Source organism: Columba livia, chromosome 20, assembly GCF_036013475.1.
Source record: "Columba livia isolate bColLiv1 breed racing homer chromosome 20, bColLiv1.pat.W.v2, whole genome shotgun sequence".
Lineage (NCBI taxonomy): Eukaryota > Metazoa > Chordata > Aves > Columbiformes > Columbidae > Columba > Columba livia.
Genome location: NC_088621.1, coordinates 10,329,495 through 10,357,346, shown reverse-complemented (window position 1 = coordinate 10,357,346; position 27,852 = coordinate 10,329,495). Strand labels below are relative to the sequence as shown.

At 44.9% G+C, this 27,852-nt stretch overlaps 1 protein-coding gene across 1 annotated transcript; it reads right to left on the bottom strand.

The window, feature by feature from the left end:
* On the bottom strand, nucleotides 1–27,852 carry HSF5 (heat shock transcription factor 5). Its single transcript, XM_065037300.1, has 7 exons — nucleotides 27,095–27,852; nucleotides 23,997–24,368; nucleotides 16,634–16,731; nucleotides 11,288–11,809; nucleotides 9,824–9,883; nucleotides 6,211–6,367; nucleotides 1–2,179 (listed from the first exon to the last, which is right to left on the bottom strand). Exons 1-7 carry the CDS (start codon nucleotides 27,636–27,638, stop codon nucleotides 2,112–2,114), a joined length of 1,821 nt encoding a protein of 606 aa, XP_064893372.1. The 5' UTR covers nucleotides 27,639–27,852; the 3' UTR covers nucleotides 1–2,111.

The following is a 27,852-nucleotide window of genomic DNA, read 5'->3' as shown; positions in this document are numbered from 1 at the left end:
TTTTGGTTTAAAAGTTTAATTTATTGCAGATTGCTGCAAACATGCTGCCTAAGCAGGAGTACAAAAGAACACCCTTGAGGTTAACCAAACCCACTCTGCCCCCATTCAGAAAAATATCGTTAAAAACATCTTGTTACAGAAGTTATTTCATATTATTTACGGATCTACTACATCCACGTTAAGGTGCTAAAACACTAGACATTCCATCTAGAGTTACCAAAGACTTGCGAGGCCTTGTGCAATATTATATTTATTTCCTAAAGCAGCAAGTGCCCTTTCTCCTGTGCTCTCTCACAGCTAAGGATGCATAGAGTTTACACACAAGTATATTCTTAAAGTGCTGTACTGCAGGAGATCCAGCTCCGTAACCTTGTCAAATGAGTATATTAAAAAACTTTAATACTAAGATTTCATCATTTGTCTTTAAAACCACAAAGTATTCAGATAAAAAGTCTCTCCTGACTTCAATCTCCAAAAATAGAAAATCTTTTGGTGGTAAACAAGAGGAAGAAAGGTAAGCTAAGCAGTTCGCTTTGTATTTTCTGTGAATTAAAAAGCCGGTAGCTCCCGTTTGACGAGGCTGAGTTCCTGTGATCGCCATCCCCGGTGCTCCCGGACCAACCCCACAGGACACACAGACCGCGGCTGTTTCCAGGGGATATGAAGCGATGGTCTCAAACCACATCAGCCGGGGAGCTCAGAACCAAACTCGGGTGCCAAAGCCGCACCAATGGTATCAAACGTCTTTTCCTTTTAACTACCTGGACAGTCTCATTTGGAAATGCTTTCCACGTCGTTTCACAGGAGGTGGAGATTGGAACGTAGCACATGCCCTTCCACCACTCACATCAACTGGAACTGCACTGCACACATGTCATATACAACAAAGAATCACAAATTCCAGGACAGTCCGTGGGGTGAGGCTCCGCCCCACCCAAGAGCATCCTCAGATTGCATGTGTCGGGTTCGGAGTGTTGACCAACGACAGGTTTGTGTGGGTCCGCCCTGGCGCTCGTGCTCACCGCAGCCCGGCGCCGCAGGGGCTCTGCGGGCACTGAGGGGGTCTGAGAAACTCCCTCTGCTCCTGCCCCGCGCCTTTTGCTCAGGGCTGGCTCTCGTTAAATATAAAAGCAGTATGAATATGCATGAAGCAATTACATTTATCTTTTAAGTGCTCTTTCACATGTTATTTCCCTACCAACACAAACACAGAATGGGGCCCCTTTATCCTTCAAACAGTATTTTGACATAAATAAAATCACGTAGCTATTAAAAAACTTAAGATCTACTATCAATATAGATACTATCGTATTTTAAAACTTGAAAAAGTATTTTGAAGACCTACTTAAAATAAAGTATCAAACCAACAAATTACCTAGCGTTACAGATACCATTAGAATCAAAGGAAAAGCATTAAAACAGAAGAATTCCTTATGAACGTAAGCGAGGAGCGGTTGTCACGTGGAACGGGTACGCACTAAGAGCACGGCTTTAGGAAGGAAGAGCATTTGCTGGTTAATCACTCAGAAAATTAGCTCATCTTTCCTAGAGCTGCTCTCCCAAAAGCCCTGACCCATTCAGCCCCAGAATCTTGTGACTTCCCTGCGCTTTTGTTTCATCCACAATTCCCAGCTAAGGGCCAGAGTGCGACTTCAAGCAAAGCCACAAGAGCACCCAACACCATCTACGCCGAGCGTACTGTAGCTCCCAATAATGTTCAATAAAAAGGTTCCTAATACAGCGCTAAAAACTATTTGTTTCCCAGTAAGAAAGTTATCAAAGGCTTCTCATCTACAAAAAGTTCAGACTTTCCCATATCTAAAAAATACAAGCAGCTAATTACTTCATATTAAATACTCTACCACTAGATACCTTATAGCCTAACAGGTAGAAAATGTAATGGAAGAGGTATAAAAATGCAGCGACTAATATCCTACAAAGTTAAAAAGATAGCACAGAGGGTTTGTAAAATATAAAATATAAAGTATAAAATATAAAAACCACAGTTGAAATGACGCAAAGTGCTCGTTGTGTGCAAGCGGGGCCGCTGAGGTGGGAGAAGGGAACCAGCCGCAGCCGCTGCACATCCTCACATGCTTGTCACCCACTTCTCACTCTCTTGTTTCTTCCTTGGGAAAGTACCCCTGCTTGCAAGCCACATCTACCAGCAGATGGAAATCTGGGAAGAAAAGGGAATACAGAGTAAATATAAGTCCTTGGATACGTTCCGCTCGGCAGCACACACTGCAATTGTACTGCGGTCAGGTGCTATAAAACGTGGCCTGAAAAGCAGACTACGACTTGAGAATTTGAGGCCTACTGTTTAAAGAATAGGAATTCTTCTAATATTGAAAAACTTTAAATATAAAACAACAAATTACGCGAGTCTTTTTCTCATTCTTCAATGTAGATGTGCATTCACTGCCATGGGTACCAACTGCCAAATGTTAATTCTGTTAAAACCCCGGCGGGATCTCTGGAAATGCCCGTTCTGCCTGTGACATTTATCCATAAAAGGCACAAAGCTCGACATCCTAGAGAACACCCATGGTGTCACAAACAGGACAAACAAGAGACACCTTTCCTGAAAACTACCCTGATCCACAGCAAAATGGAGATATTTCTGATGTACGGCCAGAGCTTGCAGGTCAAGAAAGTCAATAAGTCACAGCAGTGCCAACCCTGCAAACGGCACCCACGGGAACTCTAATGTCTGAACAGACACATTCGCATCTTAGGAAGAGAATTCCAGATCTTGTTCTCTTTCTGTACTACAAAATTCCTGTCCAACAGGCACCAGTTCTGCACCTTCTGACATTGGCCCCCTGCCAAAGGAGCCTCTGTTGGGAACAAGTCTTGAAAATGCACAGGGATGGAGAAACGAGGGGGCTCGTGACGCTGCAGCTCTGAATGATGTAAAACTCGGAGACAGCATGTAACATCCACTCATCCGAAATCCAGACTGCCTGGTCAGGTCACTGCGAGTCCTCCACTGAATATCCCATTAAGTGAAAACAGCACCGGTGTTGAGCAGGAAGCCACGGTTTACATTCAGGTGTAACTGCACCAGGGGCTTCGGACGGGAGACGGGGAAGAGTTGTGTCCCCACACGAACTCCTGACACCTCTGGAGATGACCTCACTGTGACCGCTGGGGAACACTAACAACTGGCTGAAATTATTCTTGGCTGGAAGGTGTAGGAAATAGTTCAACTGAACCAATGATAGCACAGGAGACCTTGCCTGAATGCAGATTCGCCCCCAGCAACTGCACCGATAGATCTGTTCACCTCGGAGTGACAGAGGGGACGCGGTGACACAACCGCAGCGGCACGGGAGCGAGCGCTGAATGTCCAGGGCCCTCTGCACCTGACAATGACGGATTCACCTGAGTCAGTAGCATCTCTGTATTGCGTCTGTGTTCTTGTAGCAAAAAAAGTCAGACAAGTTGCCAGATGATCTGAAAGACTAGATGGCTCACAAAATATATACGGCCAGCCACTGAGAAAGCTTTTTCCTTCATGTATCAGTATCAGCTTAAATGCTTAAGTCCAGAAGTAACAAATTTCCACCTGCTCCACTCTGAGATCCCTATTTCCAGAAAGAAGGATTGCGAACAAAAATTTCTCCAATCAGAATCTTCTTATATAGTGTTGTAGAAGAAGAAGCACAAAGCACAGCTTTATTTACTAGCTGAGTACAATGTAGAGGAGATGGGGCAGGATCATTTGGGAAGTCCAAAAGGACTCCTGTTGCAAGTGTTGATGCTGCCAACATAACCAGAAAGACTTGTTCCAAAAATCCCATTTTACAGATGAGCTGCAGTAGAAAGCAGTGGAGAAAGGAGACAACAAGGTCCCTCTATCAAATTGTCAGCTAGAATGATGATTAGTGCATGAGGAATAAAGACATGGTTAAAGCAAACACATTCAAAACAGCAGTTTTAAAACAAAGGAAGGGTTCTTCAGCCACCATGTAATTAACCTATGTTAATGACATTAACTTAGAACACAGCGGATGCTGAATGTTTGCATGGCTTCAAAATGTGACTAGAAAAATAAATGGAAGTTCACTGAGGCCTTTTCTACTTAACAGCCCCAAAATGCCAGCGGTGCTGTTGGAGACGGGGCGCTGGACTAGAGACCTGTGTCCTGGTCCTGGGGGCAGGATGTTCTTAAAACAGGTAAACTGGGATTTAGCTGAGCAAGTTGCTCAAGTGGATCGTTTTTCATTCAAAGAAAACAGACACCTATTTCAGGGATTTACAGCGATGCAGGGATGGGGGGAAATCCCGGAGACTATTTTAGTGAAACAATTGCTGTCTTTCTTGCTACAGAATAGCTGCGAAATGCAAAATTATCCAGTCCAGCTCTTCAAAGGAAAGTAACGCCTTCTCCAGAAATTCTTGGCCCATTTATATGAATTATCACCTTGGTTTCAGGCCCAGAGATGCTCCCAGTCACAGAAATGACTTTTCCCGCCCCTTCACTGCAGGGGCCTTTGGTCCCATGTCACAATGGCTATCGCTGTGTCATATCTAGAGCTTGGTGTCACCACGTAACAAGGACAAGCGAATGATGTCAGCAGCCCAGTGAAACACAGCGTGTTGCAAAAAGACGGACCCAGCATGTTACAATTACACAAAAATTTACAAATGGTTTAATGAGTTATCAAGTTTTAGTAGCATTTTCATAAACGCTCTGTGTTCCCTGCACCTGCTGTACGAGCTCCATTCATGGGCAGTTTGTGGTTGCAGAGATAAGCGATTTCAAATTGGGTCCATCTTTTTGAAACCCCCTGTAGCAGGATGCAGATCAAAGTGTGGGCTCAGAACACTTCCAAGTGATGGCCCAAAAGAAAAGGGGAAAACAGACGGGATCCAGTGACTGTCAGAAGATACATTGTGAAGAAACACCTGGAAAATTGTCATCATGTAACATTTTAGCACCCAAAGATCAAAGAAGTTGCTTCCCAATAATCACAGCGGAAAGAAGTATAGACAGACAGACAAACACGTAGTCAGAGCAAGTCTGCTTAGATTTAAATCTGGCTTATAAACCTGGCTGCTTCGCTTACAGCTGAACTGCAGGAGATGGGCTGTGCCAGAACTGAGCCTTGTTGCATGTGCCCAGTTTATTTTGGGCCAGCTTGGGCCCGATCACGTTAGGCTGAGCTCTGCAGTCCGGCTCTGCCCTTCACATGCACACCAAGCCTAGAAGGTACCACAGTGGAAACGCAGACCTGGACAACTATCACATTTCCCAGAGAGTAGACTGTATGCTAATTGTTGCTAATTAGCATCAGCCTAACAGTGTTTCATCCCTGTGGAACAATCTCATGGAAATGGGTTCAAAAATGTTCCTGTATATAACTTTAGAACTGGCATATTAAGCAAATGTTTTGCTGGGGATATGCAAGTTGAGAAGTTTGCTAATCATCCACGGTACCGGGAAGCGATTGAACAAGAACTCGCAGTTCGGTGTTTTAAACAAAAGCCTGTTTCTTTCAAGACGGCATCCAAGCATCTTTTGCAGCTTTCTGACAAAAAAGACTTCATTCCTTACTTAAATGTTTAAAACTGACAGGCCTTGTGAACTGAATTATTAATTAGCATCATTATCTGGAATCTAGAAACGACTCTTTGAAGAGAGCGACAGCTCTTCAAACTCTCCAACCAGCTCTTTGGTGATCAGTTGTGGGGGAAACAGCTTCTTGCAGGACGCGCAGGCTGCACCAGCTTTTCCTCTCCAGCAGATCCAGAGCACTTTGTGTCCTCTCTTGTCTCTCTAAGCCATGCACGTGTAGGTTTTTCCTCTAGTTACCAGACTTGTGAATGTTTTCCCTGTTACTTCAGTCACCTCATTACTCAGTGTTTCCTCCTTTGCACTGTCACCCTCCAGCAAACATTATCTATGGACTTCATCTCAATATTGTGACACCCACATTTCTGACACAACGCCCAGAACTTCAAGTTTTATTTCTTGATATAACTTCTACCCTTGTCCATATAAGAGTAATTAGCGTAAACTTACCTACAGAAGCGTGTTGGTAAGTATACCAAGAGGTTGTACATGTACAATGTTTTAATTGAAGGCACAATGAAGCACTTAAATTGCAGACAGTGACTGAACTATTCTGATATTCCCCTTTCTGTACTAGTTTCAGAGTAGCTGTCTCAGTGACCTCTAAAACATGCAGAGTCTCTCCTTACCAGGGGACTTGCCGCTGTCTGAACTGTGTCGTCTTTTCCTGCACCGAGGTTTTACACATGAATCGGCATTTTCTTCAGATTTGTTCACAGGTTGAGTTGCTAAAGCGGATTCCTGTGTGTCTGATATCCCGGATTCACATTCAACACCTGCATTCTCCTAGAAAAAAAAAAAAAAAAAAAAAATTACTCAATATTTTCTTGTAATTACCTCAGGGAGAAAATGATTATTATCCTTCTCCACTCCAAGAGCACATCTAACAAGTGTTGAACATGCCTGGATGGTTTACATAATAAATGTTTTTAACTCAGAATTAAGGTTGCCAATTGAAACTCCAGCTCTTACAAAACGTCAGATTAAGCAAAACATGAAATCAGAAAACAAAATATACAATGTTAGGGTACATGTCCTCTCACTCTTTGCACTCCGTTACCAAACTAGAAGAAATAGCCCAGAAGGAATCCAGGTGCACCCGCTGTTCCCAACACTTGTATTAGTAAGGACGGATCAAGCCCAATCAACCCGGCAGAGCCGCGTGACGCAGAACACCACGCATGAGCCGCACTTTTCAGGCTGGAAACCTCACCCCACCCAACCGTTAAGACATTACATTATAAAGTGTTGCTTTGCTTTTTGGAGCCCTCTGCTCCTGTTCCATATGTGTTCTGCGGGCAACTCTTTACCAGACTGGTGTATTTCTATGAGCAGGTGGCAAAAATCTGTGGGTTTAAAGAAAAAAACGCCAAGTAACCATGTCTGTGTTCCAGTGAGGAACTAAAGGCCCAAAGTGAAGCACTTGGAGTTGACCTTTAGGCAGAAAGATTTTCTCACTGTCATCTGCTCTAGAATATTCATCTCCTGCAAATATCCTATCAATCAACATCCTCAAGATGAGCAATTGTTCAGAGCCTGCAACGCTTCCTTCCATTAAGGGGAAAAAAGCTTTTCAAAACTGGTATGTGTGAGTTTACAGAAGATAAAACATCAACAGACTTGGTAATAAGACATTAGTAATTCCAAAAAAATCACACTCTCCACCTTGAGTTAAATCTAGAAAAGGCAGCGTGCATGCGTATTAATAGAAATACATGTATGTTCTTTGACTAAGTTGTATAATAATACTGAAAAAGCCTGAGCGAACACAGTAACTGAAGAGTAACTGGTTCCCCACCAGGCCTCCTGCCCTTGCTCCGCACCCACCGCGCTGGAGGGTTTGTTCTCGGAAGTACATTGTAGTTATTGCATATGTACTATTAACGAGGGCACGTGAAAACCGTTGGGCTGGCAAGGCCATGTGTCCAACATCTAAAGCACAACTCCCTCCTGAGCTTCACAACACGGAGAAGAAGGGCTGCAGTTCACCGCCTTCAACGCCTACAATCCCAGTTTCACAAGCGATGATCTAAACCTCTCCATTCCTGGTATCTAATAATAAGTTCTAGAAAACCGAGTGAGCAGCCTTAACCAACTAGTGAGAGCAGGGAAGATTTCTCAAGGAAGCATCCTTTTGGATACCCCATAGGACAATGGTTCTAGAAAGTATTCTACAAATTCCATTATTTAAAAAAAAAGAGAAAAATAGATACATGACGAAATGAAAGACAATATCACAGAATCCCAGAAAGTCAGGGGTTGGAAGGGCCCTGGAAAGCTCATCCAGTGCAATCCCCCCATGGAGCAGGAACACCCAGATGAGGTTACACAGGAAGGTGTCCAGGCGGGTTGGAATGTCTGCACAGAAGGAGACTCCACAACCCCCTGGGCAGCCTGGGCCAGGCTCTGCCACACTCATCAGGAACAAGTTTCTTCTCATATTTAAGTGGAACCTCCTGTGTTCCAGTTTGCACCCATTGCCCCTTGTCCTGTCACTGGTTGTCACCAGAAGAGCCTGGCTCCATCCTCCTGACACTCCCCCTTTCCATATTGATCCCCAGGAATGAGTCCCCCCTCAGTCTCCTCTTGTCCAGCTCCAGAGCCCCAGCTCCCTCAGCCTTTCCTCACACGGGAGATGCTCCACTCCCTTCAGCATCTTGGTGGCTGCGCTGGACTCTCTCCAGCAGTTCCCTGTCCTGCTGGAACTGAGGGGCCACAGCTGGACACAATATTCCAGGTGTGGTCTCCCCAGGGCAGAGCAGAGGGGCAGGAGAACCTCTCTGACCTACTGACCACCCCCCTCCTAATCCAGACAGGGGATGTAGAAATCAAACTGCATTGCTGATAAAAACCAAATGCGTATTGGGATAAGGATTACTAAGAGGCACGGGGATGAGTGTGGCCAGCACATCGAGGGAATTTCATTTTCCCCTCACTGGTGCCGCTGCGTCCAGGTTCAAGCCCCACAGTTGTGTGAGTGAAAACCATCGAGCGAGGACACTGCGCAGCGCTCCATTCGGATTCCTTTTTATCACCCTGTTAATAGGATCTTACCCACCAACTCCCTAGTAATCTAATAAAAAAAAGGCAATAATAAGATTTGGATCCTAATAGCATCAGCTTAGCACACACAAATCTGGTTCCAAGTTCTCTCTTTTTAAGTTTTTTGTGTTTTTTAAGTGAAGATGCTTCTGCCCATGGGTTCACCGCATCTGTGGACAGACTCAGGCCCAGTACTCCTGCAATTTGAGAGTCCCAAACACTGTTTGGCAGAGAACCAAACAAAGCTACCAAAGCAGACTGATGTGTGAATTCTGCATTTGCACTTCAATTATTGAAAAATGCCGAATCTGCTGCATCTCACTGGTTACATGACTTACGAGACAGGGACTGGATACCCAGCGGGGAGCACAATGAGAGGCCCAGGTACTAAAATGAGCAGCTCACATGAATGGGGTTTGCTGGATTAACCTCTACCAAAGCAAGCATGAGTTTCAACCTTCAGCCAAACTTACTGCGAAGGAGACTGAACAAAACAGAAGGCAAATTCCTTTTGATCAAGCGTTTACAGAAATGTTGTATTTCCACTTTAAGAAGAAAATAAAATATTTATTGTAAGAGTGGAATAAAATATGCCAATTAAAGGCCAAAACCTGTAGGAGTCTAGGACAGGAATTTGCTAAGGCTAAGATACAGCGCTGGATCTGAACTATTGAATGTACTGTCTTTTCATGCAAAGAACCTCTTTAATTTGCTATCTCTTAAGAAATCAGGAAAGCAGAATAAAGCAGGTTTGTACTGAACTGGTAGTTCTATGAGGACAGTTCAAGGCTCAGTAGCTGTCACAAGAGCAATTAAATGCCAGGAAATACTGTGAAAGAAATACAGAACAAAACAGCAAACATCTTTGTGCGACTGCAAAACTGGATGGTTTTCTCACAACTTCAATGCTCTCTTCATTTCAAAGAAGGACGTAGTAGAAAAAGTTCAGAGAAAACCCCAAGTTAACAGGGGTGCGGAGCAGCTGCCACGCAGAGGAAACTAGAGCAGGACCGGTTGGTTGTGGAGCAAGAGCCCTGAGGAGCCTGTGACAGGGACCCGTAAAAATCACAGGTGACACGCAGGACGTGGCCAGGGATGGATGACTGGCCAAGGTCTCTTCTGAGGAACATGCCATGGTAACAGCCGTGCTCAAAAGCAGCAAAACAAAGCTCTTGATGCAAGAGATCGTGAGCAACATACCTGCTTGGCCAAAGGATTCTGCAGGCTAGAACTGACGTGGTTTCCAGGACTGACTTCAGCCTGCAGAAGAGAAATTTCAGATTAAGTATATGGTGTCGTTCCAAGTCCTCAAGCTGAGAACAGCTGGGAAGCAGGAGGAATGGCCTGCGCTATTTGCACGCCTGGTTCTCGCTCCTCCCAGTCTATCAGATTACAGCTATTGTCTGGAGACTTGACACTGGGCAAGACGGACCTTTGATCTGACCCAGCAGGGCTGTTTGGATGTTCTGGGATTAACTCTGGAGGAATTTGCTCCTCCTCTGCTGCTACACACAGGAATAAAACTGTATTCTGTGCAGGGCCACTACTCTGCCATGAGCTTGCTCCGAAATACACAGCACTGACAGCTACTCGAAGCCTCGGGAGGCTTCCAGGTCCAGGGATAAGGAAGGTAACAAATTTTGTAGAAGCACATAAGCCTCTTCGTAGAGTTTTGCACCTGTTATGAGTGCAGGCTCTGGGCAAGAGGCAGCTGGGCTTGGGTTAACCTTGAATCTCTTCAATTTTGGATGAGGAGACTCGGCACACACAAAATATTTCTGACAAAAAGAGGGGATCTGTCACACAAAAGCCCTAATAGTCCCCAAATTCTTTTTCAACACATAAGAAAGCCCAGTTAAATAACCAGTAAATGTCCAGATCAACAGACCAGGACCAACATTGGGATTCTCACCAGTTACACAAGCAATGGGGCCTCAAAACTAAAATACCTTCCGCCCAACAACACACGGGTCACACCTTTGATCCCTCCATTCTTAACAAGGGAGTTTGGGCCACAAGCTCTAAACTCCTTCAACAACGAAAAAAATCTACTTCTAAAAACACAGTCCAAAAGCTGTTAGACTGGCAATGTTTAAAGGGTGGTCAACAGTGAAGATAACGAGTGGACGCTCATTAAGCAGCACTGCTCTTCTGTGCACAGCACCGAGCACAACAGCCCAGCCCAGGCTGGAGCTTTGCGGAGGCTCGATCAGAATATACGTCTTGCTGTAAAGATACCCAGGAGGAAGATGACTAAGAACAATCAAGTTTGCACCAGCTGAGGATTTCCAAGTGATAAACTTCACTGAAGGCTTCAAGATACTGATAGCACAACAGGACAGTATGTTATAACCTAAAAAAACTTCCACTTCACCACCACAAATACACCTGCACTACGTATTTTTTACACACAGACAAGCACCATAACCCAGCCAGCACAGGCTAATAGATCTTGTGCTCGTTAACATGGGATACTTTTTTATTCCCTCCTTTTTAAAGTCTCACTTTACCAAACAAACCCTTCACTGTCACTAAAAGCTTAATTAAAGAAGCCTTTAGTTCTTAAGCAAGCAAGAGTATTAAAAAGCAAATCAGTCCAGACCCTAGCACTATTGAATATGGACATCTCAAAATAAAGATGTTTTATCTCCCTTTACTCCTTACCTGCTCTAGACTGCATGGTTCTTGCTGAATAAACATGAGAGAGGACTGAGATGGGCAGTGATCCGGTTGCTCTCCCAGTTTTTCACATGCTTGCTGTGCGGCCATCAATTCTTGCACTATTTCAGCCGCAGCGCTTTCCACAGACGCAGCGGTTTGGGCAGCACAGAGGAATTCAGGAGGTTGTGACGGAGAACAAGTCTCAGCTTGATCTGGTTCCATCACAAACGACATGTCTGAAGTTACCGGAGTCAGCAGCTCCAGCTGGCTCTCCCCGGTGGAAGGTGTGTTGCTGGTCTCAGTGCCCACCAGCAGCTGGTGGCCCCCGCTGGACGGGGGGGTTAAACACTCGCTCTCCACAGGCTCCACTTTCACCATTTCGGCTTTGGGTGACGAATGCATCTCATCGACAATCTGAAACACAGCTTCGAGACTGACTTCTGTCTTCTTGTTCTCATCGGATGTGTGACACGGCCAGTTCGAGGGCAGAAATTCAGCTCCATAAGGTGACTGCACTGGAGGACTCTGGGAGAAACAAAATACATGAACTTTTATATCAAAAAATAACGACAGCACATGCATTGGTTCTGTAAGGTTTCGGAAATTAACCCGAGCGATCAACTGAAGTGTTCGTTTATCCAAAAGCTTGAAAGATCGATATTTTCAGTTAAAACAGCAGGTTTAATTAAAAGAAAGGAAAAAAAAAAGCGATTACTTCTGTTTTTCATTGAGCACCGTACCCCTGGCACGCTTCTCTCCTGGAGAGAAAGGAAGGTCACTTACCAGTCACTGTGTCCCCTTTCATGAGAATTGTTTGCACACCATTGCCTTGCAGGTACAGATACACCCAAGCATTCAAACCAGAGCCTTCTAGTCTTAGCAGGACCTGGGGGGTACTTTAGAACCACCCCCTTCACATGCCACATAGAAAATGATAAAGCAAATCTACCTGCCTTCAGTTCTTCTAAAACTCAAGCATTCCTGTTGTGTATAAAAACAGCACAAACCACAAGGTTTTTAAGCAAGAGAACAGGTATGTATGCTGAAAATGCGCATATGGACAACACAACTCGAAGAACTCGGTTACTTACCAATAAACATCTTTTTCCTCTTCAAGTGATTGTCCATATAGGCACCCACACAAGGGGTGATGCCCAGGGATGCTCCAGGACCAAAATGAATGGGAGTTCAGATACCTATGAAAACAAATACTGTAGAACTGCCCTGCCTGTCACAGCCTCACATCCGGACACTCCTGTCACAATGGTGCCCCACAAATGAACAACTCAAAGTCTATGTAAATCTGTATAACAGTCCTAGAGATGTTCAGGTCAGAAACACCTCCTGGAGAACCTGAGGAGGCTCCTGTGCTGTCATAGAGCAGGTCTGAACACTGCTAAATATTCCACTGCAATGACATCACAAGATGACAAGACACAGTCAGCAATCCATACAAATCAAAGAACGTCTAAAGCAGAAAGAAGACAATGCAGTTTTTCAAAAGCAGCAAGTCCTACCCGAGCCAAATGATAAATCACATTTTAACAGTCAGTGTCTGTATTGCTATTTATTCCGGAGATGACTCAGATTTAAGGACACTGGGAGGATAATTTCTTCTGACAAATATGAGTCATACAATGATCTTGAACAGGTATCATTAAAATGTGATCTTATTTTGGAAGAGATCTAGTATGAAGGATTAGCCCTTAGTGCCTGATTATCCTCAGACCTTCTAGCAGGTTAATAAAAAGCTACTTCCATAGATGAGTAAATTAGAGAACAAGAAGCCACAGGATCACCTACTAGGAAAGACATATGAGATGAAATGCCAGTGAAGGACTTGGTGTCTCAGCAGCACAGACATCAGAGGCCCCTGAAGGAAACACCACAAAGAGATGAGATCCCTTCCTTGAAGTGTGTGAAGCCAAGTCCCGCTGCGGGTTCCTGTGGACGTGCCAGTCTGCAGAGAGCCAGAAACTGCGGAGGGTTGGGGGGGCAGGAGGGGAACAGAAAACCTGGAATTTGAGAAACTTAGGTTAAGAAAAGTCTTTTCACGAAAGGCAAGCCACCTTTCCATTTTCATAAGTTTAAACATAGTTTCTTCATTTAACGTTTTTTTCAGTTGTATTTTTTAAAATATTAACAAGGTGTTTCAATTTTGTTGCGTTGCTCCTTTGTTGACTGAAGTAGTGGGGATTTTAAGTATGATCAGGGTTACCAGGTCAACTGTCCAGGGGAAGATCATCCCCGCCAAAAACAAACCGACCCTCAACCCACACTGCGACCTCTTGGGCCTCTTCTTACGGGACCTCGGCCTGGAGCTGCTGTAACACCCACCGGCTCCTTGGATGCACTATGGGATCTCGGACGCATTTCCAACAGGAGACAGTGCCCACACAGAGACACAATTTAAATCCTCTCAGTTTATCTACAGAAGACACGACGGACAAAGATGGGAGAGAGGCAGCAATGAAACAAAGAAAAGTCATAAAATACTGAGCAGTCAGGACTGAAAAGACTAATAGTTTGCTGGTCATTGAGCTCAAGAGGAAAAATGCTCTAATTTAGCAAAAAGGGTGAAAGGGAAGATGAACATTTCACTTAGAAGATTAACACAACATATGCAGAAAGTAAAGCACAACCACACCTGTTTGGGGACTAGGACCAAAACAACCTGGCTTGAGTGCTTGGGCAATCATTCAGACACAATTTCATTTGAAATTATATCACTGATGATCATTCTTATTACAAATAAAAGCAAACTACTCAGCACCGCTTTTAAGGTCAGGAAAGTATCCTTTTTTTTCTCCCACATTTATTTCTTCCATTTCCAGTTACCTCTTGCTTCAGTTCCACAAGGAAATACTGGCAGCTTAATAAAAATGCTAGTAGTAATGATCAAATAGTAGAGATGCTAGTAAAAAATAAAGGAAAAGAGGGAAAAAAATCCCTAAAACCCAGTATGCAGCCTTGGTTCATACCTATGGTAAAGCAGCCGGAAAATACAGCACTAACGGTTGTGAGCTGCCAGAACTGCTGCAGAAAATAGCAGGAGTTTTGTCTCCCAAGGCTCATTCCTGCCCAAGGATCCCAACGCATCACCCTGATCCACACTCCACTTCCTGAAAACCCAAATGAAAAAGAGCAGGAGGCTGCACCTGAGCTCCCGGTTTTGTAACCAATTGTGACCAAAGCGTAAGACACATCTCTGAAACTCTGGTTTCAGAAACCTGACACGAGATACATCCAAATCAGCCACCATGTCTGGGTATAACCACCTCTATCCTCTTTCCAGTTCCCTCTTTCTGGAGAGCGAACAGCAGCAAACAGACACGTCCTCACCAGCCCCGTCTGCCTGCGTCCCCAGCAGGGCCGCCCGACACGGTACAAGCCCAGCAATGCTCTCCAAGCCCCAAGACCTGTCTTAATCTCTCCTGAATTTAAAGCGGTGCTCTCTGCAAGGCTCAGTAAGGCCTAGCTCAAGGTTTAGGCTTTCTTGGCCAACAATTCCTGGTTTTCTTTCTGAGGCCACACTGTGTTGATCCCCCAGAAGCAGGGCTGGGCACGATGTGCAGATATGGCTCAGTGTCTTCTGGGCTGGTCCAGCAGTTTTGTGTAGACTTTGCCAGGAGCACGTGCTGCCCACAGTGAGATCAAACAGCCTCAAACCCCCGCAAAGCACCTTCAGCAGCTTTGCACTGAACTCCCACACCCAGTGGAAGATACATAGTAAAACAATACAATGCAGAAGTTCTGTTCTTTGTGAAGAATGATAAAAACGCTCAGTCAGACAGGGCTGGTTAATTTTACTGCTTTTGAGGATTTGCGCGAGTGGTTACTGATGATCCGTACACAGGCAGGGCAGGATGATCAGTACAGCGCTGGCTGCAGCCCTCAGAACTTTGGGGAAGCATCTACCCCAGTGCACACAAAAAGTAAACTGAATAATCCCCACAGCTCAGTGAGAACCACAGGCAAACTGCTGCCTTCTGTCCCACTAGCACAGTCCCTGTCACCGTGTTCCAGGAGAAACGATCTACGCTACACTAAGACTCAGAAATCTCAAGAAGCTCTGTTGATCCGTTCTGTATGCTATTTGTATTATCCTGCTCAGCGATCTGCTAATGACCTGGTGGAACAGATTTCCGCCGCTGCTCACACACAGGATCACCGTCCAGCAGCCCCTGCCCAGGGCTGCATTAGCAAAGCAACCGCTAGTAAGTGGCCTGAATTTCTTTAGACTCCACACGCTGCCCATGGATTTGCTTCTGCAAACATCTGATTTTCACCGGACTCTTTAGACAGCATATTTACATTGCCTTTCAATCTAGCCACCCCACCACCCTTGACAACTCCCTGTGAATGTTCTGCTATCCCAAACACTGATCTCAGCCTTCTGAGATAAGGAGTTATCTGCTTGTGACTTCCTATCACTCCAATGGATCCTCATGTCCCATCTGAAAAAAGAAGCTTCCACAACTCTCATGATGCGAGTGAGAGGACAAAGATGCACTGTGTGAAACACAAACGCTTGAGTATGAAGGGCACAACTGGCCAGTGGCTATTTACAACCTGCTATCGTGGCCATAACCTGGCCAGCCTGGATAGGTTTATATTCAAACCAAACCAAACCAAAACATGAAGCCAAAGGTTGATATTTGCAAGACAGGAAACTGGATGATCAAGCTTGGGTAGGTCAGCCCTTTTTCAACACACATAAGCATAACTTGCTTTGCTTGTCCTCTGTGAGGGGAAAATAATAAAAGTATATGCATTAGAAGCCCTCGCACTTTTACTTCAGATCTTTTGATAAGCCAGGCCCTCCAAATAAGGTGTAGTTTCCACTACAGTTTTATAAAGCATTTAGAGTAAGTACTGTAGTTATCTTTAATGCGACATCTCTGAGGTGGAGCCAATTCCAAAAGTCACCTTAGTTTTTCTCATTCATCCAATGAAACTCAGGACTGCAGAAAGCTGGTCGGGACAAAACCACGGAGCTGTTTCCAGTATTTTCATAATATCAAAGAAACTCTTTTTGTCCAGGCAAGGACATTCTTCAAAGATAAACACAGACTCGTTAATTAAAATGAATTCTGGTGAAGTCAAGCAAAGAAGTTATACAGAAAATACCATTCCGCTGGTGAGGATACACACTATGCTCCTACCCTGAGACACAACCAGAATTACAAATTCAGTGGTTCTTTGAAACAGATATTTGTGAGCCATATTCCCTTCACTTTCTCAAGCAGATCAAGTTGCAGATCGACATTCTCCATCCAGAAGTCCCCAAAGCCAGCGCTGCTTCCCTCGGCCTCCCCCACGCTCCCCTGGCCCCCACGCTGCACTCACCTGGAAAAAGCTGCAGTGGGCGTCGGTGGAAGCGGCAGGACCAGCGCAGCCGGTCAGGGGATCCACAGGGGCAGGCGGGGAGCAGTGCTGCAGCGAGGCTGGGGATCAAGCACACCGTCAGACACAGGTCATGCTGGGCACGCACAGTCCTGCTGCTTCCTTTGATTAAACATTTCTATAATCACCCAGGAAACTAACTAACAGAAATGTATTCTTACCTCCCACGTGATTATAAGACTGATTTCTTCATCTTAGAAAATATTTATTCTAATATATGTGCACATATATTGAAAAATAGATATGGTAAAATGGATAGACGCACACACAGAAATTTCATAATCAGTCTTCTGTATCTTAATATTCACCTTTTTGATTTGGCTGCTTGACTTTCTCATCCCAACACACCACACAGGAAGAGCCTAGGTGTTCACATACACACTGAAATTAAATAGTGATTTTATTCTAAAAAGCAGCCTTGCAGATGCTGCTGTATTCTGCAGGTATTATTTTGGGTGACGTGTGGAGATACTTAATCTAGAAGTACAGGCATGATTTGCAGGACAGATAATCTTTAAAATCTGCAGTGATTCTGAGAGAGACAAATCAATAATGAAATCAAATCTAGTCCAACGTTCATAACAAAGAGTAATTAGTTTAACTTGAGACGGCAAACGGATCAGATCGATTTATTTGCAATGCTTGACGCCTCCAAGGGATTTCACATTAAACAGATGCTGCCGTAACTAATATGTTTTTTAATATCTATACCTATTCCTCTCTTCTATATGATGTTGTTGAATTTTTGTGCAGTTTGGAGCATCAAACACAGGAGCTCAAGAGCACAGACTGAGCCAGGGACACCCTTCTGATCTGTGACTCATGGTACTTCACGAGTTAACTCAGAAGAACTTTCAGGAGAATATTATGTGACCTATGAACATATTACAATTCTGGATATTGCCAAAAACCTAAATGATATCTGGGTGTAACTCACTGGAAACTCCAAAGTCATGCTTACAAACCCAAGAAAACCACCAAAGAAAACTGTGGAAAGGCTACTGTAAAATATTTTGAGAGCAACGACAAAGGAGAAATTTATCGTAACCTGGCAGAGTGATTCTAAGGAAAACCAAACACATACTCCAGAGAACGTATCTTATAAGAATTAAAAAAAAAGGAAGGACCTGAAGGGAAAAAGTGCTTGTGAAATAATAGGTCAGTGTAAAACATTAAGTCCAGATCATACGCTATAAAAAACTACAAGTAAGAATACTGCCGTTTAGATTTTACAGTTAGTAGAGCTTATAGCAAAATCAACTCACTAATTAAACAAGTTGTTATGTCTGTAAATCAAAGTGAAGGGAACAAAAATAACTGTGCAGAAGACTAGACTGAGGAATGATTCTGAAATGCAGAATGTTGCATAAAAAGAATGATTTGCGCTCACAAGAAATTTTTTTACCAGCTCATAGGCTACAGCAGTGGCTGATCTAATAGCGAGAACAACTGCATCTGTGGAAATATCACGGAAGATACAAAAGCAGGTTTATAAGAAGAAAATCCACTGTCAGATGGAGACCAGTGCTTGGTAAGTACCACAGAGTCACAAAAGAAGAGTCACCCTATAGCCAGACAACATTTTAAATAACACTGAAGAAAGTGTTACCGACACGCAGCGTTATCAAAGGCAAAGGTGTTGATTCATTACTAATACTTCGAGTCTCGAAACGGAATCAAAATTCAACAAACAGATCTGCTTCTCTCACCCACTTTTGTCTTACCTTGTTAAGTGGAGAGAAGTTTCTGAGCTCTTTTGTCTAAGATATAATTAATCTAGTAATAGCCAGAAGAAAAGACCGGCTAAAGCCCTTTCTGTCACCAGCTGTTAGGAAAAAACCGACAGTGAACATGGGTCTCATTCGAATACTAAGGAGACAGGGATGAATGGCATCTTACAGAATACATTAATACTTACTGAATAAACGAAGGAAAAGATATAGCCCCTTCCATCAAACAAGATGGATCAGCCTCAAAATCTATTCTATTTCTGTCAAAAAGGGATGTACTTTTACCCACAGAAGCTGTGGATGGATAATGTCACATTCTCTTTAGGACATGGTGTGCAGAATATGAATGCTGATTTATGAAACTGGAATTGCTGTCGGTGGGGCTGGAACCAACCCAGCGCTGCCCAAAAAGAGCAGAGCTCAGGGAACCAGGAAAGAGCTGGACATCGATCACTAATCTCGGTATTACAGTAGATAGTTTCAGGAGGACATCAGCCTGACACTCAGCTGCAGTCAAAAAGACCTTTGAAGTCATAAATGAAACAACTGGGTTGTTAGGAAATATTACAAAAGGAACAAAGAATGAAATAGGAACATTCTTATTCCACTGTAGAAATCCATGATTCACACCTTGACCACCGTGTGTATTTTTGGACTCCACATTTCAGTAAGAAAATAAGAGAACTGGCAAAGGTTACAGGGATGGTGACATGGGTGACGTGCAGGACACTGGTCTGAAGGAACAGCTAAACAGGGCTGGAGAAAACACAACCGGAGGAACTATGATACAAGTATTTAAAATCATGATCGGTGCCGTGAGAGGGATATGGATATAGATACATTCATTAAAAAAATGAAAAAAAAAACACAAAAGGAGATTTAACGAATATGCAGTAAGGTTTGAAGGCAAGAAAAGGTGGCTCTGCACAAGGCGTGGTTAAGCCATGAACTGAGGTCCTTGTCACAGATGGTGGAGATGTGACGAACTCACGTTGTTTCAGAGAAACAGACAAGTTGATGGAAGCAGAATCCCCCAAGTGCTATCACATACAACTGGTGTTACAGTTCATTAATGCTGGGAGCCCATATGTTGGGGCGTTTCGGAAACGCATCGGTCTGCGCTTGCTTTGCTCCTTGGGCGTTGCTGTCTGAGAAAATGATGGACCTGACCAAGGCCAGTGTTCTTATCTCCAAAGCAGAATTCTCGTTAGAGAATTTATGGGGTATTCACTAAATCCTGTTTTCCCAACACTGGCAAAATTGGATGCATTGTGTAAAAATAAACATGGGTGAACATCACATTCTTACAAACATCCCCCTCCTTGTGAGACAATGTTATTTTGTGGGCTCTCGGTGTTCAAGCAGAGAAAACCAAATCAATCATCATCTTTGTTGAAGACATGAAGGTTACAACTCTACCAGTACACTAAATGCATCCAGATCCATTTTCTGGCACAGAGTATTAATACTATTAAAATCTCTTACTTTTCCAAGTCAAAACAGCCACAACCAAACAGCCTGTTGGGAACGGTCCCAAGCCCATGCCAACCGCTGAACTAAGCACAGATTTTTGGGGCAGAGAGGTAACCAGGCTAACAGTGCAGTGACAGGACTGGCCAAGACAACTGGGCACTTTTCCTGGCAAAGCTTAATACAGTAGCAGGGACACAGTCAGATATGCTTGAGCTCAGCCATGGTTTTAGCAAAGACGTATCTTGCCAAATGTATTTGGAAGTTAGAACATGCATAACATCTAAGAACTATCAAAAAAGCTCCACGCTCACAGTTCCATGTGCAGACATTTATACCACATGCTTTTCACAGGTTCCAATACCGCATGCAAGCTCAGGAAAGCTGAAGGGCCCAAAATACACGCAATCCCAATATGATCTGCACCATAATTTCTCCAAAGAGCTCTTGGAAATGGAAGGAACAAGATAGCAGCAGATATTAGCGCTATTATCAGCATGGCTGAGGCAAAGGGGATGAGAGCGATGCTCTCCAGCATCTTCCATCTCACTCAAACACAAACGACATGTGAAATACCAAGGAAGAACCTTAAGTTCTTACTGGAAGGATGGTCTTCTGATGTCAGGTCCAAACGTTATGCCCCAGAGAAGCTGGTTACTCATCAGACAACTGGGTCAGCAGTACCCAAAGGTGTGCAGGATGCCAGGGAATGCAGCTGTGCCTGTTCCTGCACATCAATAAACGCACCGGAATGGGCCTGAACACAAAAACTCTGCAAGTTCTGATCCCTTCCCAGCCAAAAGACTGAGGAAAATGAGGATGACACCCCAGGTCTCTTCAATAAGAGAAAATGGGAAAGAAAATATTGTTTGAAATATCTTAGACATTCAGGTAGGATTAATTGCCCTAATGCTACATAGGCTCAGATGTCCAGCAGTTGTCAAGACTTGGCACAGTCAATCAAGAAACAGGCTCATCAGAAAGAAATTAATTGTCTTCCAAAGGCGCAGGTCTAAGAAATGGAATGACTCACCCTCTGGGAAGTGCCTGTTTCTCTCTGGCTATATATGTAATCTAGACAAGCCCAGGCACATCACCCATCAGATGAATCTTCGGCAAGATGAATCCTACTACTAGTTTTACAAGTGCATTACTAATGCATCTAGTCCACTTTTCTCAAGGGAAAATATGGTGCTATTTATGCTGTGTTAAACCAGATATTATGTTTTCAGCTGCTTATTTACGTTAAGAATCCCCTTTTTACCAAGACATACATGAAGTTTAAGCTTTACACACAAAGAAAAGTCTTTATCTTAATAGAGGGTGTATCACTCAGAATAACACGACTATTCCTAGGCTACCACTCACCAGAAAGGTTATTGTACCTATATGAACCTGACAGCCAGCGAAGCGTTTGAAAGGTGTAACTGGACTTGTAGTGCCAGGTGGCACCAACAACTAACACTTCTCACACAGTCTCCTTGACTGATTTTTCATTATTAGGATATTCTCTGATAATAAAGCTTCACTACACTTCTTTGATGCAATCCTACTACTATCAAAGGTTTTGCAGGTAGCTGAAAGCAAACAGAACCAAATCCTTAAAGTAATCATGGTCTAATGCTAGTGGGAAGAAAAGATCCAGATGAGCATCTTTTATTTTACTGCCCTTTCAATAAGAATCATAATGAAAAACCAGGGAAATCTTTTTGTCGCTGAAGTTAACAAACCAGTTTGAATATACATAAAAAGAAAACTCGGACAAAGTTCTACTTTGATTTAATTTAATGGGACTTCAAAAGTGAAATGAAAAGAGTCAAGAATAAGATTGAACATATATTCTTTAGTCCCTTCACTTATGAAATATGTATTTGAAGATTAACTATTACTTTCCAAATAAGCTAATCTTGGTTCTGTGCTCTCCAGATGAAGGAAGGCAGACTTTATGTGGACGCGTGAAGAAATAAGCTATCAGCATTGTGTATGTTATAACATACAGAAGAAAGGACAGCAGTGAGATTAAGAGATACACAGGAGCAGAAGTAAAACCACCGAGACAGTCCTAAATTACAGTGAAAATTAGAAGATTTATAATACTCCCTAGTAAAACGTCAAACTTATCTTCTCAGAAGTAGTAAAGAATCCACTGGAATTTTCAAAAGCCTCAGACTCCGTAAGTTTCTCTGTTTTAGCTTGAATTATACCTTAATTTTTGTACCTTGCAAAACCTGATGTGCTTTCATCATGCTCCCATCACCACCCCCAGCCCCACAAGATTTTATCTGTACAACATAGCCAACTTATTCTTTACACTTTATATCCGTGAGAGAGGCCGGTGTCATCCAGGTACAGAGATGTAAAGATTCATGTCTAAATCCATGCTACCCTCCTCATTTCCTCTATGGTCACTATGCACAACTGGCACTTTGGGACATGAGCAATCCCACCCTAAGACAAACTCTGACCTGAGTAAGATGACTCGCAACCCAGAGATGCCCATTTCCTTCCCCTGGCTGTACAACGGCTCTGGGGGTGTAGTTAAGATACAGGCATAGAATCATTTTGGTTGGAAAAGCCACTAAAGATCATCAAGTCCAACCATAACCCAGCCCTGGCACTGCCCCATGTCCTGAGAACCTCATCTCCATGTCCAACCCTCCAGGGGTGGTGACTCCAGCACTGCCCTGGGCAGCCTGTTCCAATGCCCCACAGCCCTTTGGGGAAGAAATTGTTCCTAAATCCAACCTCACCCTCCCCTGGTGCAACTTGAGGCCGTTTCCTCTGCTCCTGGCGCCTGTTCCTGGGGAGCAGAGCCCGACCCCCCTGGCTCCAACCTTCGATAGAAACCAATAGAAACATGAATTAGGGACTATCTCCCACCTTCAGCATGCTCAGGATGAGGCTTTGAGCAACCTGCTCTACGGAAGGTGGCCCTGCCCATCTCAGGGGGTTGGAACCAGATGATCTTTAAGGTCCCTCCCAAGCCAAACCACTCTCAGTACCCGCTGGTCCAGGGAGGAGACTTGTAAGGCAGGGAGGAGCTTGTAAGGCAGGCACCAGCCACCTCTGTCATCTCTCTAAGTAGCACAGGGCAAGAAGTATATGGCAAAAGTTGTCCATCTCTTGAAAATTTACAAGCATCCCCAAGAGATACGTAACTCCTCAGAATTCTTCCTTGACAAAAATTATTTTATGGAAACCAGTGATTATTGTCTGAAACATTCCCAGCAGAGGTCTCAGAAGATGTGAAGATTTCACTGTGTACCTGGATAAAGCAGCCACCACAGGTAAGATATCAAAGGTGCAGCTGCCAAGCGAGGAACAGACAAGTAAAGAATAATAACCAGGCTTTTGTTTGTCCAAGGAAGGAGTCACTATGTTCTGAGTTTCAGAAGTTTTAGGTAAGTTTAAAAAACAAAAACACATCCGCACCCCCAAAATTATAACCTATGACACAATTTTTCCAATTCAAGGTAAGGTTGAAGAACTATAGTTTGCTTCGATTTCTCTTCTGAAGAATACAAACACTTAAGTGAGCCTGAAAATTTTAGCAGAAACATTTTAGACAAGAGAGTCAAGACTTTTGTACTGTCTAGTCTTCAATGCACAAAAAAAATACATCATAAAGAAGTTAACAAGAAAAGAATGAAGCTATGAAAATAGTAGGAGCAAATTTAGCATACTCTACATTTTACTTTTGACAGATCTTTGACTTTAAAAACTTAATTTGGGAAAACATGAGACCAAGTACTAAGATACTGCTGTTCAACAAGTTCTCAGTGCCCTAGTATCATCATCCTGGATTTTTGCAATTAAAAACAAATGAAAATTGACACTGATTAGTTGTGGGCAAATGTTTTTTCTTCTCACCCTTTAACCTCAACAAAGGGGCCATCTGGAAAATCACCAGGGGAAGCTCCAAATCTAGAGCAAGGACAGGAATACCAAACAGAAAATACTTAAAGGTCTCTCTTCCTCTTAGACTTCACACTTTGTATCTAATTCTCACTTGAGATATATACATGATGGAGCACCGTAGAATAAGATTTAAAACGATCGTTTTTAAATACCTTTTAGAAAAGCAAGTGCAGAAAAGTTTTTCCTACCTGTTGGATAGTAGGCTTGTGAATACTGCATTGAAGCTGTGCTGCTGCTGTATTTTGGAAGGGAGGTGGCAACAGTTTGAGAGCCTTGCTGGAGCGGCAGAAGCGAAGCAACAGGCTGGAGTGTGTACGTGACCTCTGTGGTAAGCCTCTGGAGCATCGGAAAAGCAACCCCCTTATGTGGAAAAGCCGGGGAAGCTTCATGCCCTGGAAGCAAGCCGAGAGAACCTTGCCATGTTCTGGAGGGAACAGGAGGCCGCTCTAAACTCTTGGTTGGTAAAGTGCCGTTGTTCTGGGATGAGGTCGATATGTAGGAGTACGGAAAAAAACGATCTCGATGGTAAGGGTGATGAAACTGTCCTAAAGTCAGCAGGCCTGCAGTGGGTATGAAACAAAGCAAAAGGAGCGTTAGTGAATGGCAATGAAAGTCCATACAAGAAGCTGAGGCTCTGCCTTTGCCCCAATACACTTAATCTAGAAACAGCCCGTATTCTTGCAGCGAACACACGGTTGCTGCTGCAGCTGAGCACGGCAGCTCCTTCAGCCTGCAGCAACACCTTATCAGTGCTTCAAATAAATCAAAACACATGGTAACTTACTAAACCAAACAAGAGCAATTTAGAAAGTATTGTGTGTTAAAGCAGACAATACATTAAAAAAAAAAAGGAAATTATAAAGCAAGACTTTACCAGACTCCAGTACTGCCAGCTCATAGGCTGCCAAGGGAAAGGCAATGTCAAAATCCTCCACATGGCTTTGAAAGTACTTTGTGACAACTCATCCAGAAAAAAAATTCAAAGCCAACTTTTTCCCAGTCAGCTCAACCAGTTCAGTTTACACTAAAATATCCCAAACTTTGCCATTTTGTGATTTCCTAGATATTCTTTTTCTCTCACTTCCCTCTCTTCAGTTATTATTTAATGAAATGGTATTTGCTCTTATACCACAACAGCTCAATTTCTATTAGAGGTTTCGGTGACTCTGTTGAAACACTAACACTGAGGACACCTGTGCTCACCAGACTCCTGGAAGAACCGCTGCGTTTGGGACCTTTCTGCAGTGTTTCATACAGCCCTGCTCATCACGGGCCTCAGGCAGCTTGTGTCAACAGGGTTTATCTGGAAGTCAGGCTCTCTCAAACCCGTCCTTCCCGATTCTCACTCTAAAGGGCGTTTTACAAAAACAGCCTCACATTTCCCTCTTTCACTCCTCTGATGGGAACTAATTCAAGAAATGGGTAACATACAGACATTCTGCTTGCTTATATTAAATCATTAAGAATAACTAAATAAATATCACCTGCCCCTCAAAATGTAGCCAGAATTAATGTATAGGACTGCTTATTTCCTGTTCAGTATTTTTATCATACATAAACAGAGAATGAACAGCGGGATGAGACTATCTTTGTTTATATTGTACTTTTGGATAAGGAAATTAAGATTATCTAGTTTCAACACATAAACAAGACACCACAGGATGCCAAGTTATAAAGCACCGGTTGCTTTACAGGAATTGTTCCTGGATGTTTAACACAGAGTTACATGTTGCAAGACGTTTGGAACAGACTGACGCTTTGCAAACAAAAATATCTTTTATCTATCAAATTACCTCACATTTACAGCAAAGACGTGCCCCTAAATAGTCTGTACAGAGCGCACAGGAAATTGTCAGCCTGTCAGAACTTGACTGCACATAAACCCCAATGTTTTCCTTGTTCTGTCTTTCTAGAAACTGAGATTTGTAGAGCAAAAGCTCTCTGGAACTACACTCACAGAACAGAGGCCAAGAAGTGAAAAGGCTGTTATCTGTCTTAGCGTTTACTTTACCAACGGTCTGCATGACCTCAGACCAGATTTCAGTGAAGAAGTCTGTATGGACTCACCTGAACAATATGTTAACACCAAATCTTTAATTTAAACGCTTCCTAGCCTCAGTATTGAAATAAGTTCCTTCACTTCTCACATGCTTCATTTTATTTTCTTGGTGTAGTTCTACAGACTCCACAGAAAACACCATATGAATGAGATAACAATTCCTACACCTACCAAGAATAAACACCATGATACCACGCTCTGTTCTAAAGGCAGGTGGTGCTGCAGCGAGCAGAGTCACCACCTGCTACTGCCCTTCTCCAGGTCTCCGTCCTGCCACTCCTCCCACCTGCCCCGCGGAGCAGCCCCAGCCCCAGGGCTGGCCGCAAAATGACCACTCAAATCTCCTTCTCAGGTTCCTCACAGCATCCCAGAATGTCAGGGGTTGGAAGGGACCTGGAAAGCTCATCCAGTGCAATCCCCCCATGGAGCAGGAACACCCAGATGAGGTTACACAGGAAGGTGTCCAGGCGGGTTGGAATGTCTGCACAGAAGGAGACTCCACAACCCCCCTGGGCAGCCTGGGCCAGGCTCTGCCACCCTCACCGGGAACAAGTTTCTTCTCATATTTAAGTGGAACCTCCTGTGTTCCAGTTTGCACCCATTGTCCCTTGTCCTGTCACTGGTTGTCACCAGAAGAGCCTGGCTCCATCCTCCTGACACTCCCCCTTTCCATATTGATCCCCAGGAATGAGTCCCCCCTCAGTCTCCTCTTGTCCAGCTCCAGAGCCCCAGCTCCCTCAGCCTTTCCTCACACGGGAGATGCTCCACTCCCTTCAGCATCTTGGTGGCTGCGCTGGACTCTCTCCAGCAGTTCCCTGTCCTGCTGGAACTGGGGGGCCACAGCTGGACACAACATTGTGCTCAACCAACTCCCTTCATCCACTCCCTTCATCACCCTGGTGGGTCCTTCCAGGCCAGAACATTCCATGATTCTGTGATTCTGCAGTAATGTTCAACTGGTAGAGCTTTGCCAGCCCCACAGAGACTGGGCAAGGCTGTTCTTGGTGTAACTCACAACGGGGACTGCACAGTCCACACGCAGACTGAAACATACATGAACTGCACACCCCACACTTATTGGCAGCAGACTGACCTGCACGAAGAACCATTCTCCCACAGCGGGTGAACTGAGCAGCACCCGCCAGGCCAGGCCACCCTCTTCCCTCAGAGTCTCGATTTCCAGCCCCCCAGCGCTCCCCAAACCCCCGCACCCCATTCCCCGCTCACCGTTGGCCCCGCCGGCCGTGCCGGGCGGCAGCAGCGGGTCCCCACGCAGCACGGAGCCGAAGAGGCGCTGGAAGCGGTTGGGCGGGCGGCTGGTGACCTCCAGCCCCGCCGCCAGCTTCGCCTTGTTGGCGCTCGTCAGGCGCTTCAGCTGCACGAGCAGCTCGGGCCGGTCCCGCCGGAAGTGCGGGCTGTGGAAATGGTGCAGCGGCCCCGCGGAGCCGCCGGCCCCCGGCCCCGCCGCGCTGCCCGCCGGCCCCGGCAGCACCTTGCGGAAGCCGTAGAGGTTGAGCTGTCGGATGAAGCTGGTGAAGTTCTTGGTCTTGAAGAGGTCGCTGGCTTCCGCCGCCCCGTCGCCCGCCGGCCCCACGGCGCGGCCCGGCCCCGCGCCCAGCAGCTCCCGCTCGAAGAGCGGCTGGTCGATGAGCAGCCCCTCGCCGCGGGCGTCCCAGCAAATGGAGCGGAAGCGCGGGCTGTTCACCAGCCGCCACAGCTTGGCCGGGAAGTTGCTGGGGTTGATGGAGGGCGGCAGCTGCGGCTCCTCCATGGCGTCGCCGGCGGGCGGACGCGACGACTGCTCGCGCGCTCAACGGTCGCCGCGCGAGGAGAGGCGAGGCCCCGCCCCCCAGCGCCGGCCAGGGCCCTGCACGTGCCCGGCTCGCGACGCGCGGCCCCGCCCCCCGCGCATCCCTCAGCCCCGCAGCGACGTCACCGCAGCGCGTGTGGCAGGGACGCGGGAGCGCGGTGCTCGGGAGGGGCCC

Excerpts from the sequence above, each read along its gene's own strand:
- HSF5 (XM_065037300.1), bottom strand. The coding sequence starts at position 27,638 with ATGGAGGAGCCGCAGCTGCCGCCCTCCATCAACCCCAGCAACTTCCCG. Across the intron at positions 24,369-27,094 it reads CACGGCCGGCGGGGCCAACG|GCCTGCTGACTTTAGGACAG; the intron begins GTGAGCGGGGAA and ends TACCCACTGCAG. Across the intron at positions 16,732-23,996 it reads ACAAGCCTACTATCCAACAG|CCTCGCTGCAGCACTGCTCC; the intron begins GTAGGAAAAACT and ends CTTGATCCCCAG.